The sequence below is a fragment of the Chaetodon trifascialis genome, chromosome 11 (assembly GCF_039877785.1).
Source record: "Chaetodon trifascialis isolate fChaTrf1 chromosome 11, fChaTrf1.hap1, whole genome shotgun sequence".
NCBI lineage: Eukaryota > Metazoa > Chordata > Actinopteri > Chaetodontiformes > Chaetodontidae > Chaetodon > Chaetodon trifascialis.
This window is the reverse complement of record NC_092066.1, coordinates 17902723-17920250: the sequence shown is the minus strand read 5'-3', so window position 1 is coordinate 17920250 and position 17528 is coordinate 17902723. Positions and strand designations below refer to the sequence as shown.

Below are 17528 nucleotides of genomic sequence, written 5' to 3'. Positions count from 1 at the left end.
AAGCATTCATACATGCACAGGAGGAGTAGAGCTGAACATGGAGCAGCACACGTCTTCCTCACCTGTCTTTGACCTAAAATGAAGATACTGCAGAAAATCTAGTAGTTTGGAGGACTTGTTAAGGACCATGTTGAGATTCAGCGTGCATGTGTGGATGTTATGGTTGCTTTATGCAGGTAAGGTTTGGATACAGTATGTATGTATGTTGCGATCAGAGATGAATATTATTCCTAAGTGTTTATCATCTATCTTTTTGCCAGAAGAGCTATAGATGTGTTCTTTCAATAAGGTGAAAATTAGCAAGTTTTCTAAACGTCATCTTGTCTGATCATTGTAGTATTTGGAAATACTGTTTGTCTGAGGTGTGCAACAAGTGTAAAGTATAATGCACAAAATGCATTTGTAGAGTTGCTTTAAAAATAGATTCTTTCCAAACCATAAATAAAGCAATTATTGTAACTTTTTTTTAGTTTTCTTTTTGTTGTTGTTCTTTCTCATCCTTATTTTGTGTGTTACTTTACTCCCACACACACATTTGTGACTGTGTGCTGGCACATGGGTTTAAAATGTGCATGCAGTTTAAATTTGACTGTAAGAAGTAATATTGGATTGTATTTGTCTCTCCAGGTGCTGTCTCCGATGAGGACATCAACGTATGTGAACAGCAGCCATGCCAAAATGGTGGTGTATGTGAGAGCCACAATGAAGGGTTCAGTTGCCTTTGCTCCCAACAAAGCCAAAATGGGCGCCTGTACGGGGGAGAGACCTGCACAACTGTACTTTCAGGCTGTGATGACAACCAGTGTGAGAATGGAGGAATATGCTCTCCCTTACTTATCAATGATCAGCACACTTACACATGCATCTGCCTTGCTGGCTTCACAGGCCCTAAATGCCAGACTCCCACCGTCTTCTCATTCGAGTCCCGAGGTTACATGTACATAGAGACTCAGCTTCTAGACCCAGAGGCTCCTCTTAATGTGACATTCAGCTTCAGGTCAGCAAGACCAGTCGGGACCCTCTTGCAGCGCAGAGTGGACGACCTGCTCCTCAGCGTTGAGCTGATGGGTGGGCATCTCTGCCTCCGCAGCCTGAGGGGTCAAGGCTCCAGCACGCTGGTTCAAGAGCTGCCACAGTACTTGTCCAACAATAGGTGGCACACAGTGGAAGCGTCGCTGGGCGGTGTGGTCAGCCTCATCAGGCTGCTCTGCACTGAAGGAAGCTGCACCAGAGACTCCAGCACTGAAGTCCAGCTGCTTGAGCAAGCTTCCGCTCTCCCCGAGCCAGGAACAGTTCGTCAAAGTCTCTTCATAGGAGCGGTCGGGGGCAGCTGGGGTTTGGGCAGAGCTGCGGATGATGCAGACCACCCGCCGGCTTTTCTGGGCTGCTTCAGAGATGTGTTTGTGGACTCACATCTGGTGTTGCCTGTTACAGTGCCAGAAGATTCAGACGCTCAGGCAAACATCACAGCGGGATGCAGCGACAAAGACAAGTGCGATGAAAGCCCGTGCCAGAACCGAGGGCGCTGTGTGAGCCAGGGCTGGAGGAGCTACATGTGTGAGTGCCACAGGCCACACGAGGGAAGCAACTGTGCAGAGGGTAAGATGTGCACACACACAAACACACACACACACACACACACACACACACACACACACACACACACACACACACTGTAAACATCACTGTATGCCATTTTAAATTTACTGAAATTAAATTGCATGTTTCTAAATCTTTTCCTCCTTTTTGTCTACTTCCTTTAAGAAAAGCTGAGCCCCCATTAACCACAACTACTTATGCAAACTTAAGTTACATCTCAAAATAACAGCTTAACTTTCTTTTTATGCTCTGAGGAGTCATCACCACTACACCACTACTGAGAGTGTAGGTCTCATTAGATTCACATAAAACAGAATGCTTTACTATATAGACATATCTGGTTTTGACTGGCTTTTAAATGTTATGTGTGCAGGGGTTTTTTTTGTTTTTTTTTTATCAAAGGTCCAGTGTCCAGTTGTACAATCTCACTACTAAATGCCACGAAATCCTACACACTAGTACTTTAATTGCAGAACTACATGCTGTTAAGACAGCAACAGGTCGAGTCAAGTTCAACCTCAGTCGTGTCACTGCAGAAATCTCAATGGTTCGCTATAAAGAGAGCCGCCCTGCAGGATGATAAAGTCAGTCAGCAAACTTGAAAGGAGCTTACAGTCCTAGTAGAAATAGCACAGAGTTATGCAATTAGGAGGCATTCAGCAACACCTGGGCCAAGGATTAAGAAAACGTGGGTTTTAGAAGCTCACCTGGAGAGCCTTCACTTTGACAAGTCAGAGAGTCTTACGGAGTCACACCATGCAGAGGCCTTTTGTTGGCTGGTGTCCTCAGCAGCATCATTACTTTCAAAGAACAGAGAGCACTCCTCATTCTCAAACCTGTGCTGGAATAGTCCATGATCTCACCTGTCTGTCAAAACAAGCATTTATTAAGTTAAGTTTATTAATAGCTTATGGTCTAGAACCGTGATAATGGTGCAATCAACTATTTTATTCATTTTAAAGAAATGTTTGACCTTTTTGAAATACACTTACTCACTTTATAGTGGAGGAATAGGTGAGAAGATCAATACAGTACTCTGATCATATCTGTGAGTTAAATAGCTGCAGTCTGTGGCAGGTTAGCTTTGATTTGAATAAACACTGCAAACAAGAGGAAACTGAATACTTAAGAGCATTAATTAACATGTTCTATCTCATTTGTTTCATCCGTACAAAAAAAAACTAAGTGTGAAAATAACAGGCAGTTTACAGGGCGGTTGAGCAGTTGCCAGGCAACCAGCGGAGATGTCTGGAACTTACTGCTCCCCTCCAAGATGTAGTCTAACACACAACCCCCCTGTGAACTGCTGGACTGCTATTTTTACACTTGTTTTTTGTTCTGGTTAAACAAAAGAGATATACTGTAGCAGTTCATTAGTGAGCTACCTGAGGACAGGGCCAGACTAGCTGTTTTCGCCTGTTTCCAGTCTTTATGCTAAGCTAAGCTAAGCTAACCAGTTGCTGGCTGTAGCTTCATATCTAATGAACAGACCTAACAGCGGTATCATCATCTCATCAACCCTCAATAAGAAAGGGCATAGGGGTATTTCCCACACTGGCGTACAATGCCTGTAAGATGTGCTTTTAGCAGGTTTTGTTTAACTTGGATTTTCATGGCTTGTTCTCTCTCCTCTCTCCACCCATGCAGAGTATATCACTGCAAGATTTGGAAACAAAGACCTAGAGAGTTACGCTGTCTTCTCATTAGACGATGACCCGGGTGATGCTGTGACTATATCCATGTTCATTCGCACCAGACAGTCCAGTGGCCTGCTCCTCATCCTGGCCAACAGTACCAGCCAGTACCTCCGCCTGTGGCTGGAAAAGGGCAGGGTCAAAGTTCAGGTCAACAACTTTGAGACCCTTCTTGGTCAAGGTGCGGTCAGTAACGGCCATTTCCATCTGGTGACTGTGAAGCTGGAAGCAATGGAAACCATCTTGTTCCAGTCAGCCCAGAGACAGGGCTCTATGCCCATTAGGCCCATCCAGACCCATCCTGGGGACCTGGTTTTCGTTGGGGGGCTACCAGACTCAAGGGCCTCTGCGTCATTTGGTGGCTACTTTAAGGGATGTGTACAGGATCTGAGGATTAACAGCAAACGGCTGCAGTTTTATCCCATTGCAACTCCAGTGGAATCTTACAGCCTGGAGCAACTCATCAATGTTGCACAAGGATGCAGCAGTGACAATGCCTGCGCTGTGAGTTATATCGATGCTGTCATGTTCATAATATCATCTTATCATCTTTAATGAGCTAGTGGCGCACTTTCATTTCTTATCTGCACTAATAATGACTGAGGACATTGTAGAACTGACAGGAGACTAGGCTTGATTGATCAGGGCTGTTTTCTCTTCATCAGGTCAACCCCTGTCTCAACGGGGGAGTGTGTTACTCCATGTGGGACGATTTCATCTGTAACTGCCCCCCAAACACTGCAGGGCAGCGCTGTGAGGAGGTGAAATGGTGTGAGCTGTCTCCCTGTCCCGCGTCTGCAGTTTGTCAACCCTGCTCTCAGGGCTTTGAGTGTGAGTGTCCTGAGATGAGGACTTGTTGTTGCACTATTCCTGTCTTAAAAATACATGACCCTGGGATAAAAGCGTCTCAGGGAATGGCCAAGGAATAGTATATAGCCACATCGCTATTACTATAACTGGTAAAAACATTGCCAAGAAAAGGGATTTGTAGTAAATGTGTAAGCCTTTTATTATACTAGCCCATTTTTGATCTTGGTTCATATTCACTGAGGGGACTGTGTGCAGTGAGTGGTCCCCTCAGGACAATCACTGGTCCAGGCACTGATTAATTACAGTGTGGCTGATTACAGGAGGGAACAGAGTTGAGGCAGGGATCCCACACAGGATTCCTCTAAGACGTGGTAATCCCCGGTCAGATTAAGTCTCCCGCCACATGCCTGTGGAGGTTTATGATGACAAGTCTTCCTGGAGATGTCACATGTACACAAGGAGAAAAGGAGGGAAGCCATTTATCCAGAGTAGCAGCCAGTCCAAGGCTTTTCTGTGTTATTCGTGTCATCAAGTGCTTGTATTTGTACACATATTCAGCACATTAAGTTTTCTCAATTCAACTGCCTCTTTTCTCCTCGCCTCCTTTTCTCTTTGTGCTATTACTGAGCCATTTTGGAGGTCTTTTTCCACTGTTCTCTCTTTATGTTTTTGTCTGTGCTCTTCTCAGTGGCTCAAAGTGGGTGGGGCTCAGATGGGAAAAATATGATGTCATAAACTACCATGCACCAATCAGGATTGAGCAATGTTTGACAAAAATTCTGCCAATAAAATCTGAACACAGCAAACTCACACAGTCTTGATGAAGCACATTTTCACTTTTTGAATCATAAACTCTTTTACTCTTTGGGATTTGAGGTTTAATGTTCAGCAGGGTTAGTTATAGTAGAATGGGCACTATGTCTTGGTACTGGAATAAATAAAATGAATGGGAAAACTACAGTAAATAGTAACATTTCATTTCAGTTCATTAAATTTCTTCTATTCATCTCCTCCAGGTTTGTCTACTGTGACATTTCGCGCTGAAAGCAGCATTTTGCACTACCGCAGCAATAGGAAGATTAAACGCAACCTCAGCAGTGTCTCCCTCAGCTTCCGCACAAGACAGTCTGCTGCCACCATACTTCAGGCACAAAAGGACTCAGATTACCTCATCATCTCCCTCCGAGACTCTCATTTGGTCATGGAGCTCCAGGCTGGTGCTAACAAGGATTACCGTAAGGTGACAGTTCAAAGCCAGGGTCCAGTCAGTGATGGAGAGTGGCACACTGTGGAGCTCAGCATGGAGAACCAGACGCTGCCGACCTCCAGGTGGATCATGGCTGTGGATGGAGGAAAGGACGAGCAAAGCATGTCCAAAACAGCTGCGGGGGACCTGAATTTTCTTAGGGAAGGAGCAGACATCTTCTTGGGGGGACTGAGCCTGGACGCTGGAGTGAAGCTGTCTGGCTGTCTGGGGCTGGTGGAGATTGGAGGCCTTCCTCTCCCTTTCCACCACGACACAGAGTTGAAGCTCCCCAGACCTCAGGAGGAGAAGTTTGCGAGGATAAACAGCAACGCTGCCCCACAATACGGCTGCTGGGGGGCCAGTGTGTGTGCACCCAACCCTTGTATGAACGAGGGTGTGTGCGAGGACCTGTTTGACTCGCACCACTGCACCTGTCCCTCCGAGTGGACAGGGCCACTGTGTCAAGAGTCCACAAACACCTGCGTCTCCAGCCCCTGCATCTATGGAAACTGCACCAACCTGCCGGGGGGATTCAGGTGTGTGTGTGAGCTGGGGTACAGTGGTGAACAGTGTGAGGTTGAAGTTGATATGTGTGAAAACAGCAATTGCAGCAACGGCGCCACGTGCCTCAAAGGTTTCGAGAGCTACACATGCCTCTGCCCCCAGAATCTGACAGGCCAATACTGCGAGTGAGTTGTTCCATGGTTTCTTAATATCTCTGCGACACCAAACTTACAGCAGCATACACCTATAATAGGTTAGCAAGCCCTGAGAAGTACTGATTTACAAACTGCTCTTTTACAGTGAGAAGATTCCTGAAATCCCATGGTACATTGAAACCAATCCGTAAGTGCTTTTCCATAAAGCATTGAAAACAAAACTCATTGTACAAAGTAAATATTAAGTCCACCAGCGCCAAACAGGAGGGGATTGACATGTCTTGTTCTCTTGTCTGTTTAGACTTCCTCAGTTGCCTGTATCAGCATGCATTGGCACAAGATGGAACTACAGCTGCTTTAATGGAGGGAACTGCTCTGAAGCAAACAACACCTGTGACTGTCTGCCTGGTTTCACAGGACAGTGGTAGGGTTACAGTACACAATGATATTTAATCCTTTTAACTCATAGTTTGTGGCTTCAAGGTGTGTCAGCCCTGGGGGCCAGCACCTAATGGCTGTAGCTCGATATGCAAACATTAAAGGATTGTTAAGATTGACATATCAGATTTTTTTTTACATCAAGTTCACTGGGATAAGACAGTCATGACACAGAAAAGGTTGACAAAACCCTGCCCAGGGCCTGCGCTTAAAGCTGCCACTGTCAACATTTTTATATTAACACTATCAAATGGTTACATGAAATGTAAAAGATGTTGCTTGAATTGACAAATCTACAAAACATGATCACTCACTTGTGTCTTTCAGCTTGTGTCTCATCAGTATTGTTTTCAACAGGGAGCTTTTTGCAAAAAGCAAGCTCTAAAAACCCCACTGTACACTATCTGCCCAGCACCAAACTGCAAACAGATGAAGTTAGCAACTAGCTGGTGAACACAGAGGAGCAGTTAGCAGCTAAAGAGCAAGATATTTCCACGAGAGTTAGTAGAGTTAGAGTTAAAAAGAGTGTTTATTCGTGTTTAATATTAGCATTACACTGATCAGGTGGGCAGAAGCATGACTCCAAATGAATGATGATGTTGCTTTGTGCCTAGTTAGATTTGCAAATAAGACAAATGCTAATAAATCTGCCGTATTAACATAAAAGCTGACATCACTGGAGCTTGTTTCTGCTGCCCCCAAGTGGCCAAAGCTCTATTACTGCATTTTAAGTTCCCTGTTTGGATTTTACTTTTTACAAAATTTCAACACTTTGTTAGAAATGCACAGAATAATACCTCATGTCTGTCTCATTCACATGTGCTAGAGTAGTCCTCCACTCCTGTGCCACAGTGCACAGAGAGGCAGGTTGAAGCTCAGTGTCACACAGTGTTTTACACGGTGCTGTTTCTTCTTTTTGTTCCATCATTCTTCTGTCCTTATTTTTCCTTCCAGGTGTGAAAAGGATGTGGATGAATGTGCCTCGTACCCTTGCATGAACGGAGGTTTCTGTGTCAACTATGTAAACAGTTTTGAGTGTGTGTGTGATATGAATTACTCAGGAATACACTGCCAAATTGACGTGAGCGACTTCTACTTGTACCTGTTCTTGGGCCTGTGGCAGAACCTCTTCCAGCTGGTGTCCTACCTTGTGATACGCCTCGACGACGAGCCAGAAATTGAGTGGGGATTCCATGTCAATGATTAGGCCCCTCCTGGTCTGTTGTGGTCAAACTGGACTAAATTTTGTCTAGATAGAGGATCGCACTGGATTCCATTTGAACAAATGTAGCAGATTTAGTGCCCAAAAATATGTAATATGTTATGAACATGCAAACAAAATTCAGCTGATCTGCGATGCTTCATACCAAAGGGAAGACAGCCACTTGTCTTTTTTTTTTTTTTTTTTTTTTACACCCATTGAAGTTTTTGTGATCTCAGCTTGACAAAGAAGTGAGGTCACTAGAACAGAAGAAACAATGAATATACATTATGTGTTAAACTGTATCTCATTCATTTTACTGTACTGAGAAGGTCATTCATAGACATGTGTCTGTTGTAAACAGATTTGTTTGGTGATGAATATTACACCATGTTTATTACAGTATATTAATGCGTTTTATCTGGTTTTCATACTGAAAGCCATATATTAGAGTTTGTCCTGTGCCTTACCCTTCCACTTTCTGTCTGGAGCACTGCTTTCTGACCAGTGTAAGTATCATAACTGTTCAGGGACACAGTCACATACAGTTATAATCTTGTCCATATGAATAAAATACCAGTCTATAGCTAAGAAGTATATGTACCTAATATAAATTGATGAAGGCTATCCTTCATGCAGTATGTACAGTACCATATCTGTACAATGAAAACAGATAATAAACTTGGTGAAATGTTTGGAAACTGCTTTTATTTAAAACTTCATAGACATATTTTTTATTATTTAACAAAGATAATAACTTGGACATGGATTTCTTTTCACACAACTTCATTTTCAAAATACAAATACACGTAGCTTCTATTAAGTCACCTGGTGTTAACAGGTAAACTATGACAAGACAAATGATGCAAAATGAGACAAAATAAAATGTGCAAATAAGGAGTGCAGGGATTTTGACAGAAAATAACATCTAAACACAGACGTGAGCCATGACAGATTAGATCATTAAGTAAGGCTCTGTCGGTGCACTGTAGATGTGTAACCACCAAGACAAGGTCTTCCATTGTATTAAATAGCATGCCCGATTAAATATTGATCATATAAATACAGTAACCATAAAAGGATTATGATTTAATATGACCAGTGCTCTTGACAGAAGACTGACACTCTCTTAGTGGGGTCAGCCATATGCACCCACTCACACAGTGCTGTAAGGCTGTTACAGAGCAGCTGATCAAGCCCTACAGAGACAAGAGTGGACTGCTCATTTCCTACTCTCATCAAAAGCAGCACATATTGTCAGCAACACAATATGGTCAGTCCTGCTCATGGAGCTCACAGTCACAGAGCTCCTTATAGATTCGCTTGCGGATCTTTGGTATGTCCTTCTGTGAAAACTGCAGAGCTTTTCCCAGAGCAAGGCATCTGGAATACTGCAAAGACAACACAATAGAGTTCATATGCAATTAACGAACAGCTGAAACAACCAAGACACAATAATGATTGAAGTCGTGCATATTAGGCTTGAAAAGCATGTTGGTACCTCCAAGACAAAGACTCCACAGTCATTTTCATTGGTCTGTTGTGGGATTTTCTAGAAAGGACAGCAGGGGGAGACAAGACATCATTTCAGTGAGTGTGTCAGATGAACCTCCAGCAGATGACGCTTTTGGCCCTGATGTGGCCTCTTAGTGATCTTTTTGTTTTGTGCCGTTGCAGGCTGTAACAGTGCATACCTCATCGAACGACACAGCCCAACCACTTTCAAAAGCTATCTGCTTTTTCTCCTTTGCTTCTGTCATCAAGTATTTCAGGATGTTCTATTATGAGCAAAGCACACAGAGGGGAAGCACAGTTACAAAAACTTATTCCAGGAAAATAAACAGAAAAATAATCAACATATCAAATAAACAAATAAACAAACATGTAATAGAGTTGGGGAAAAAAAAACAAACACATGACATCTGCAGTTACCCTTGCAACCTTGCGGAGTGCGTTCCCTTGAGAGTCGTAAAGGCAGATCTTCTTTTGAACAATGTCAGCAGTCACCAGACACCAGTGGACCTCCAGGTGGATGGGCACCAAAAGCAAACTCTTAGAAAACAAATCCACCTGTACGAGAAAGACGGGGTTAAAGCCACTCATGAGCACTTAAAAGTCTATTTTTATTCTTTCTTTTTTCTTCAAATTTTAGGCCTGACAACAGCAATCTTTATCATAAACTCTGATAAATGATCAAACCACTTTCATCTTAGACCTAACCTGCTTTGTCCATCTCTTAACACCATCATATCCTTTAGTCATGAGCTGCCTGTGGAAGAAGCTGTTGAGAAAATGGACCTAAGAGTGAAGACAAAGGGAGACATTTCAAGCAACCATAAAAATGTAAATAATTTAGTGCAAAATCTTGTGTTATTTGTTCTAATTGGATTATGACACCCAGGTTAAGTGAGATTTAGAAATATAGACCTGGGCCTGATAGCACTGTCAAACATGTTACTGTCTTAAAGCTCTCTGCTGCCTGTAGCTACATATTTAGTGTAGTGTAGTGACATCAGCATGGTATCAATCTTCTCATCTACCTTAATCAAGAAAGCAAATATGTGTATCTCCTAAAACGTCAATGAAAATGTGAAACTATTCCTTTAATTACAAGCAATATTTTAATAGCCCTGTTGAAATATTAATAGTATTTTACCCCCTGGTTAAAATTTCACCCGTCAGGTGTGTCAATTATAGTTAGAAAAGAAAAAAAAAAAAAAACATGCACACTGGCAGCTTAAGAGTTTGCTATCTGCACAGCATTTAAGATTACCTTGTGACGGGCAGATTCCATTATCAATTCTCCATACATGTTCATGACCTGGAGCAGAAAGAAAACAACTATACCCATTACATTCAGCACTGACATGCAGCTTTTGCTCATCACATGAATCTTTCCACTCAGAAATCTGCATGAAGCATTGAAATTCTTTCTGTGCCAAACGATAACCTGGTCATTGAGCCAGTTCTGATCCGCCAGTGTAGACAAGTCGTCCAGTGTCAGTGTGTGTTTCTTGTAGACCACCTGGAAGGAGGGAACGGGTGTCTGAATGATGGCAGTTTGGTATTTGGTAACTTCTGGGAAGATCAGGTCTTTCCTGCAGAGGTAGAAAAACAAAATACAATTAGTCCAGGAATAAACCCGTTACAGGTTTGACTCTGAACGCTCCACCTATAAACACTTCAAAACCTTACAACTACAAACGTACTGCTGTAGAGTCGAGAGGCTTTCATTATGCAAACAAAGATTCACAGTGAGAGTCGGCTTTAAGTTTTTGACAAACTTACCTGTCACTGAAATCAGTGTTGAACCTCCTCTTCAGGTGTGTCAACACATCGCTCTTTCGTAGTGGGATGAAACTTCCATATATTCTATAGAAGTCCTCAAGAAATTCTAGGGAAACATGGAAACATTGCAATCTCAAACAGCTGCAAAAACAGAGCGGAACAAATAGTGAGAAAAGGTGGAAAAAGCTCTACCGTGGATGTCTTCTGTCAGCACTTTAAGGCTGGCATCAGCTTGAGAAGACACTTTACTTCTCTCATCAGTATCTCTGTTTGCAGCCTGGCCCTCACCTGGAGGGACAGTAGTCAAGTGTCCTGATGAGGCGTCTACGTCAAGCCTTTGAGCAAGCAACAATGTCCTTGGTACTTTAGAATGAGAAGTTAACCCACATGCATCACTGTCTGTACTCAACAGAGCTTCAACAGTGTGAGAATGTTTGGAAGAGTCTGTCATTTCACTACGCTGGACCAAAGTGTCTCTCTGTTGTGATGGCACCGCCGCCGTTGTCATAGTGACGTTACCTGCAGAAACATTTGTGCTCGTAACCCGGTTCTGCGAGGAACTGGAGGCAAAGAACGTTTCTGACAGACTGACAGATTCACGCAGCTTCAGCAGGCAGTTCTGCCTCCCAAGCGTGTCCTCTGAACCTCCAGTGTCACATCCAAGAGACGACACTGCTTTGCTTTTACTTTTCTGGGATTGTGTCTTTTCACTGAGGCAGGAGCTGGAGTTGATCCCGCACGCTCGTTTCTTTGCCCTCAACGTCCAGAAACGACATTTCTCTCTCCGCTTCCTCCACATCCAAAGCTGTAATTTAAAATGCAAACGTCTCTTGGCTCGCCTGGAGAGATGAGAAACTCCATTGATTGAAGACACGAATCCTTTTTTTGTCTTGAGGTGTTTTGCTTTGCGCCAGTGGTTCTGTGCTCGGTGCATCTTGGAGAGATTAAGAGTGAGCGATGGAGGGTCACATGAGAGCATGGAGTTGTGGGTGTCCTTTCAGCTGTTGGGAGGGCAGGTATTAGTCAGAAAACTCATATTCAGCAGTGCGTCTTTATGACACTTTCCAGGCCATGGTCCACTGTCTCTAAAGACTGTTTCAGATTGAACTTTACCTTGAAACTCCAGGTCAGCTGCTCCCAGCTGAGCCAGCGTAGACTTTCAATGGAAAGGTGAATAATAGTGTAGGATGCTGATGATACAGACTCGCCAACACCTCGACAGGATTTTCATAGCTTACTCAGCTGTCCACGTACGAGCTCTCACTTCTGGTGGCTTCCTCAGTAGAGAAAGGCAGAGTCCGAACATCTGCCGCAACACAGAATGGATTTGTTATGATACACACTGCTCCTGTACGTCTTCATCTCAGTTTTGTAAAAAGTTACACACAATAGATTTGTTTTCTCTGCCTAATATACTGTACTGCACCACATTCATTTGACAGATGCAGGTACCAAACACATATGTATCACAGAGCAGAAAATCAGCTCTTTTTATCAACTGCAACATTAAAATTCTGTTCACATATCAACAAACCAGTAAAAGTAATTAATTAACATAATATACAGTAACATTGACAGGAGTCGTTCTGCAGCACTGCTGTATAAGTGCTTTTACTTTAGATACTTTGGTACATTTTATATAATATGTATACAAGACTCAGAGATAATCAAAGCTTTGCACTGCAGTTTAAGACCTTACTGTGTGTGAGAATGTGCAACCCGCCACGCCAAGTGAACAAACAGTGATATTTGATTTCCTCCAGGCTTTGAGACGGCACACAACTCACAGTTTGGCATATTACTTCTTGACACGTGTTTCCAAGCGAAAACCCCAGCTACATTAGCTAGCATAGCTAGGTTTGCTGACACAGTTGTATGTAGCCACTGGCACTCCGCCTTACCGTTTCTGCCACGTTGCCTCGTTGAAACTTTGGGATGAACTTTCGTCTGATAAAGGTCTACCATGTCTACCTCCTGCTAATGAATGTAGTTCGTGTTTACGACACAACATTTCGCTATGACACCCTCTCTACCTGCAGCGCGTTCAGCTCAGCATCATGTACACAATCCACATTGGGAGTCGCGTGTGAAATGCGTCACTCTCGCGCGGACCAATCAGACTTTATACAGAAAGATTGGCACATTTCAGCCAAAATTAATGTTTTTCTTTGTTCAGTTGGAATAATTTTTATATTTCAGTAGGAGCAACAATTTAGCTATGTGCCTGACAAGCTCCTTCTCAAGCTAATTCTCCCCGTTTGGTTTCATTTAAAGCGTCATTTTACAAAATGATGCTTGACTAGTACAGAAAACCTCCCTGCTCTGTAAATATCCGATTTCTTGTTTCTGTGTCTTTTTTATTTGAACTGGTGGTTTAGCCTCATTATTATCAGTGGTGGAAGGAGTATTCAGATTCTTTACTTGAGCAAAAGTACTAATACTACAGTTTAAAAATACTCTGCTAAAAGCAAAAGTCCTGCGTTCAGAACCTCACTTAAATAAAAGTATGTAGATATTATCCACAGTTAAAGCAATCATTGGTAAGTAAAATGGTCCCTGTCAGTGTTTCATTATCATACATGATGTTTTTGGATTAATAGCACTGCAGTAAAGAAAAAAACAAAAACAATGAAAGTGGATCTTAAATGAATCTTGTTTGTCAGCTTTACAGCTTCCATCTATTTACTAGGAGTTATCTCATCAGTGTCTCTGTTTGTAGCCTGGTCCTGACCTGGAGCGACTCTAGCGTATTGTGCAGATGGTTCAATATAGAGCAAATATGGGGGCGGCAGCGATGAGTGTCCCTGTCCCTCAACTATGTCCCCCCTGTTGGCAAATGTCCTCTTTGCTGAAGTGTCATTGAGCAAGTCACTGAATCCCTGCTGGCTGTGGGGCCCTGCAGCTGTAGCTGAATGCTCACTCTGACCTCAGTGGAGAGGCACAGCTGCTTACACAATATGAGTGTTTGAACATGAACCTCCTTACACACTTCTACAATATTCAATTCAAGAAACAAATTGTGCCTGATCTGGGCGCAGCTATCGAATGAAACTCAATATTGGAGATGTTTCTCGATGTTTCATCATTAAACAGTGACCCATCACTGACTTAAACTAGAGACCATTCATCCCACATCAGACTTTGTCAGCTTACGTTTGTTTTGGCAGCAATCCTAAAACAGAGTACAGCACAACCCACATCTGACGCAGGAGTCAGGAGGGATGATCACAGTGTTTAACTTGGCACTGGTTTCCTGTTTGAAGTACGAGATATATACACCCCAGGCTGCGTGAGTTCTGCCTTTTCCCCTTACCCTCATCTGCTCAACTGCTCTGATACCCCTTGCGTGCACATCTCTCACAGAAATGAATCTCTTGGGCATCACTGTGGTTCTGGTGCTACTGGCAGGGGTATGGGCTCAGATCAATGTGTTACGACCTCAGTGCGACTCCGCTGAGGCAGAGGAGGCTGCTCTGGTGGCTCAGGATTACCTCAATGCCCAGCACGCCCACGGCTACAAGTATGCACTGAACAGGATCGAGGACATCAAGGTCCTCAGTAAGGTAAGTCAGTAAGTAAGTGAGTAAGTGATACAGGCAAAGACGTTTATACAGTAAGTTACTGCTTTTCCTCTCCTGTTTTTCAGCTTTGAAGCAGGAGCACTGGCTGCAGTACATAACATACTCATCACATTTATTTCCTATTGGTCATTAGATAATACAATCACATCATTTGGAAGATTCAACTATGGACTGTGATTTCTTCTTTCTTTCTTTCTTTCTTTCTTTCTTTCTTTCTTTCTTTCTTTCTTTCTTTCTGTGTCATGCAGCCAAAGTGGCGCATGGGGCCTCTGCAAGCAAACTTTTGTAGACACAAAAATCAACATTTCATTTGTTTTACTTTTCAGTGTTATCTCAAACTGTATATGCATATTCATTCAGAACATTTCACTTGAGGGGTTTCTGACTACATGGCCATCAGTCAACACATTGCAGATTTCTGTCAAATAATTGTCTGATGCATTAGATTTAATAAAACAAACAAACAAACAAACAAACAAATAATGTTTTGTTTGACCTTTCCTCAGCCTGATGGAGACACATATGTCCTGGAAGTTGACCTGCTGGAGACAGACTGTCATGTGTTGGACCCCACACCTATTGCCAACTGCACAGTCAGACCCAAAATATTGACGGTGAGACTACATACCATTAGCACACTGTAATATTTGATCAACAGGATTTTAATGAAACATAAAAGTGATGACAATTTTAGGCCATAAAATAATGAGAACAGAAAATGTCCAGATTGACTAGCGTGCTATTTTCCCTGATTCTTTGTCCCCAACCAGGCAGTAGAAGGAGACTGTGATGTGGTGCTGAAGAAGGTGGGGGGAGCTCTGACTGTCACAGCTTTCAAGTGTAAAACAGAGGGTAAATCTTTCAGATCACACACTTAGTCATATGAACACAGACACACACATACATTTAGAACATGCCACACAAGAGTCAGCCGACACACAAAAACCTGTATATGTCTTTCCTTGATGACATATAGAGTCAACAGAGGACCTGTGCTTGGGCTGTGCTACCCTCCTTCCCCTAAATGACACCGCCGCACTGGACCTTGTCCATGCCTCTCTGGCAACCTTCAACAACATGACTGTGAACGTAACATACTCTGTTTTGGAGGTTGGAAGGATGTCATCTCAGGTGGGCCCAAGCATAATCTGTTCAGTTCAGTCTTTCATCAGATTTAATGCCCCTGCACATTTTCATTTGTATCTGTCAGTACATCAATACTTCTCAATATCTTGTTTCAGGTTGTGTCTGGCGGCCCAATGTATTCTGCAGAGTATGTTGTTGTTGAGGCTAATTGCACTGATGCTGGCTGTGTGCCCCTGAATGACACCATGGCTGTAAGTACACAACGCATCAGTGTAGCATCCCAAAACACAGACAGTTTTTAAATGAACAGAGTAATTGTTCTCTAAACTACTACTGGAATCATTTATTATACTCACTTTCATAGCCATGGTTGCAAGATGATCAAGAAGATGGGTAAATGATAAATCTAGTGATCAAAGCCCCGCTGCACATCAAAATGAAGAAAATGGTGGAAAAGATCCTGTTTTTTTTCCCCCCTCCCAGCTCCGTGGGATTTGTTATGCCAAAGGTGTGACTGCTGATCACTCAGTAGACTGCAAGATGTTTTCCACTCTGGTAAAATACTGTACTTAACTACTTTCAATAATTCTTGATGGCCAAAAATAAGTCAAAAAAATTAACTATACTACACTTATATAGATGACTTTTCCTTAGCCTCTGTTGGTTCACACACTTTTTCAGATGCCTGTTGTAGATGCCAACAGCACTGCAGCCGCAGCTCCTGCCATGCCACCAGTGGTCCACGCACATACAAGCAGCCTGCCACACATGCACGGTCTGAGACACCACAAACTGACTGCTATGCATGACCCTCAGCTAAGTGGCCTTCTGTCTGCAGAATCAGCAGAGTCAGCTGAAGTTGTACCTGTAGCCCCCGCAGTTGTACCTGTAGCCCCTGCTGTGGTTGATGCTGCTGCTGATCCTGCTCCAGCTGCTGACAGTGTATCAGCCTCAGATGCCTCGTCCAGTGCTGAGGTGCCTGTTGTTGTGGTGAAGAGAGAGATAGCTGCTGTACCCGGTTCTGCAGTGGTTGACACCCCTGCAACTCAAACAGACCCCATTGCTCTTGTGCCAGTGTGCCCAGGAAGGGTCAGATTCTTTTAAGTGTTCAGGTCCCACAGACTCTATATTTTCTACCTTCAGCTACACTGGTACTAGAGTAATTTGAGACTGATAAATGAATATGTCCTGTGATGGGTAGATGTAACACTAATACACTTCCTACAAACAATCCATTATTTGAAATTGCTGAATCACAGAAGAACATTGTGCATTGCAAAACAACTCTGTAAAATATAAAATAAGATTTGTATTTCATGTTGAATAAATCTTTCAAGTCAAACCTTGTTTTGCTCTGATTTTATGGCCAAGCATCCTTTAAAATATACTGAAACACTTCTACTTCAGAACATTTAATAGCAGTGAGATGAGTTACCCAAAGCCTCACAGGTTTGAGGAGGATAATAACCTCTATCCAGAACTTTGAGGAAACACAGGTACCAAAATCCATTCAATCATTCATGCCATCTTTTGGTGATTGCAAAACAGTGATGTTTGCCAATTGTGTTGACTCAGGCCAATGACATTCCTGTGTACCCATTGACATTTCCATTAAACAAAGCAAAAAAAACAAGTATTTATAATTTAATTATCCAGTAGTCATTACTGTGAAACAAAAATTGAAATTCTTATATTCAGAAGGGGGGATATACATCAGGTAATTTTACCAATTGAAATATGAACTAGTACAAGAATTACTATGAAAGTTCTGAAGAGTTTCTAAGAACAAGCACAAAAACAGGTTTTTGGACAGTTGTGCTTAGAGGTCACTGTTGATGAATGGGCAAATTCTAGTTCATGTATTTACATTAATGGGTCAACGTTCAGGAAGTACCAGTTCATGGTAAAGCAAAATAAGCAAGAAAC

The 17528-nt window shown here is 42.7% G+C and overlaps 3 protein-coding genes across 3 annotated transcripts; 2 read left to right on the top strand and 1 right to left on the bottom strand.

The window, feature by feature from the left end:
- The first annotated feature begins 34 nt into the window (after positions 1–34).
- Positions 35–7809, top strand: LOC139339129 (protein crumbs homolog 1-like). The gene is made up of 8 exons (XM_070974607.1): positions 35–176; positions 628–1599; positions 3247–3797; positions 3959–4124; positions 5120–6038; positions 6154–6195; positions 6310–6432; positions 7401–7809. The coding sequence occupies exons 1-8, from the start codon at positions 128–130 to the stop codon at positions 7651–7653; spliced, it is 3075 nt and encodes a 1024-aa protein (XP_070830708.1). The 5' UTR covers positions 35–127; the 3' UTR covers positions 7654–7809.
- Positions 7810–8333: 524 nt separating this feature from the next.
- Positions 8334–13033, bottom strand: LOC139339039 (sentrin-specific protease 5-like). Its single transcript, XM_070974469.1, has 11 exons — positions 12837–13033; positions 12049–12241; positions 11128–11936; positions 10936–11041; positions 10598–10745; positions 10421–10468; positions 9868–9945; positions 9580–9717; positions 9342–9425; positions 9149–9199; positions 8334–9038 (listed from the first exon to the last, which is right to left on the bottom strand). The coding sequence occupies exons 3-11, from the start codon at positions 11912–11914 to the stop codon at positions 8922–8924; spliced, it is 1557 nt and encodes a 518-aa protein (XP_070830570.1). The 5' UTR covers positions 11915–11936; positions 12049–12241; positions 12837–13033; the 3' UTR covers positions 8334–8921.
- Positions 13034–14231: 1198 nt separating this feature from the next.
- Positions 14232–17243, top strand: LOC139339058 (alpha-2-HS-glycoprotein-like). Its single transcript, XM_070974494.1, has 7 exons — positions 14232–14498; positions 15023–15130; positions 15287–15368; positions 15493–15647; positions 15758–15853; positions 16086–16157; positions 16284–17243. Exons 1-7 carry the CDS (start codon positions 14301–14303, stop codon positions 16704–16706), a joined length of 1134 nt encoding a protein of 377 aa, XP_070830595.1. The 5' UTR covers positions 14232–14300; the 3' UTR covers positions 16707–17243.
- The last annotated feature ends 285 nt before the right edge of the window (positions 17244–17528 follow it).

Excerpts from the sequence above, each read along its gene's own strand:
- LOC139339129 (XM_070974607.1), top strand. The coding sequence starts at position 128 with ATGTTGAGATTCAGCGTGCATGTGTGGATGTTATGGTTGCTTTATGCA. Across the intron at positions 177-627 it reads GTTATGGTTGCTTTATGCAG|GTGCTGTCTCCGATGAGGAC; the intron begins GTAAGGTTTGGA and ends TTGTCTCTCCAG. Across the intron at positions 6,196-6,309 it reads TGGTACATTGAAACCAATCC|ACTTCCTCAGTTGCCTGTAT; the intron begins GTAAGTGCTTTT and ends TTGTCTGTTTAG.
- LOC139339058 (XM_070974494.1), top strand. The coding sequence starts at position 14,301 with ATGAATCTCTTGGGCATCACTGTGGTTCTGGTGCTACTGGCAGGGGTA. Across the intron at positions 15,369-15,492 it reads TTTCAAGTGTAAAACAGAGG|AGTCAACAGAGGACCTGTGC; the intron begins GTAAATCTTTCA and ends GATGACATATAG. Across the intron at positions 15,854-16,085 it reads CCCTGAATGACACCATGGCT|CTCCGTGGGATTTGTTATGC; the intron begins GTAAGTACACAA and ends CCCCCCTCCCAG.
- LOC139339039 (XM_070974469.1), bottom strand. The coding sequence starts at position 11,914 with ATGCTCTCATGTGACCCTCCATCGCTCACTCTTAATCTCTCCAAGATG. Across the intron at positions 10,746-10,935 it reads AACACTGATTTCAGTGACAG|GAAAGACCTGATCTTCCCAG; the intron begins GTAAGTTTGTCA and ends CTACCTCTGCAG. Across the intron at positions 9,200-9,341 it reads GGGCTGTGTCGTTCGATGAG|AAAATCCCACAACAGACCAA; the intron begins GTATGCACTGTT and ends TGTCCTTTCTAG.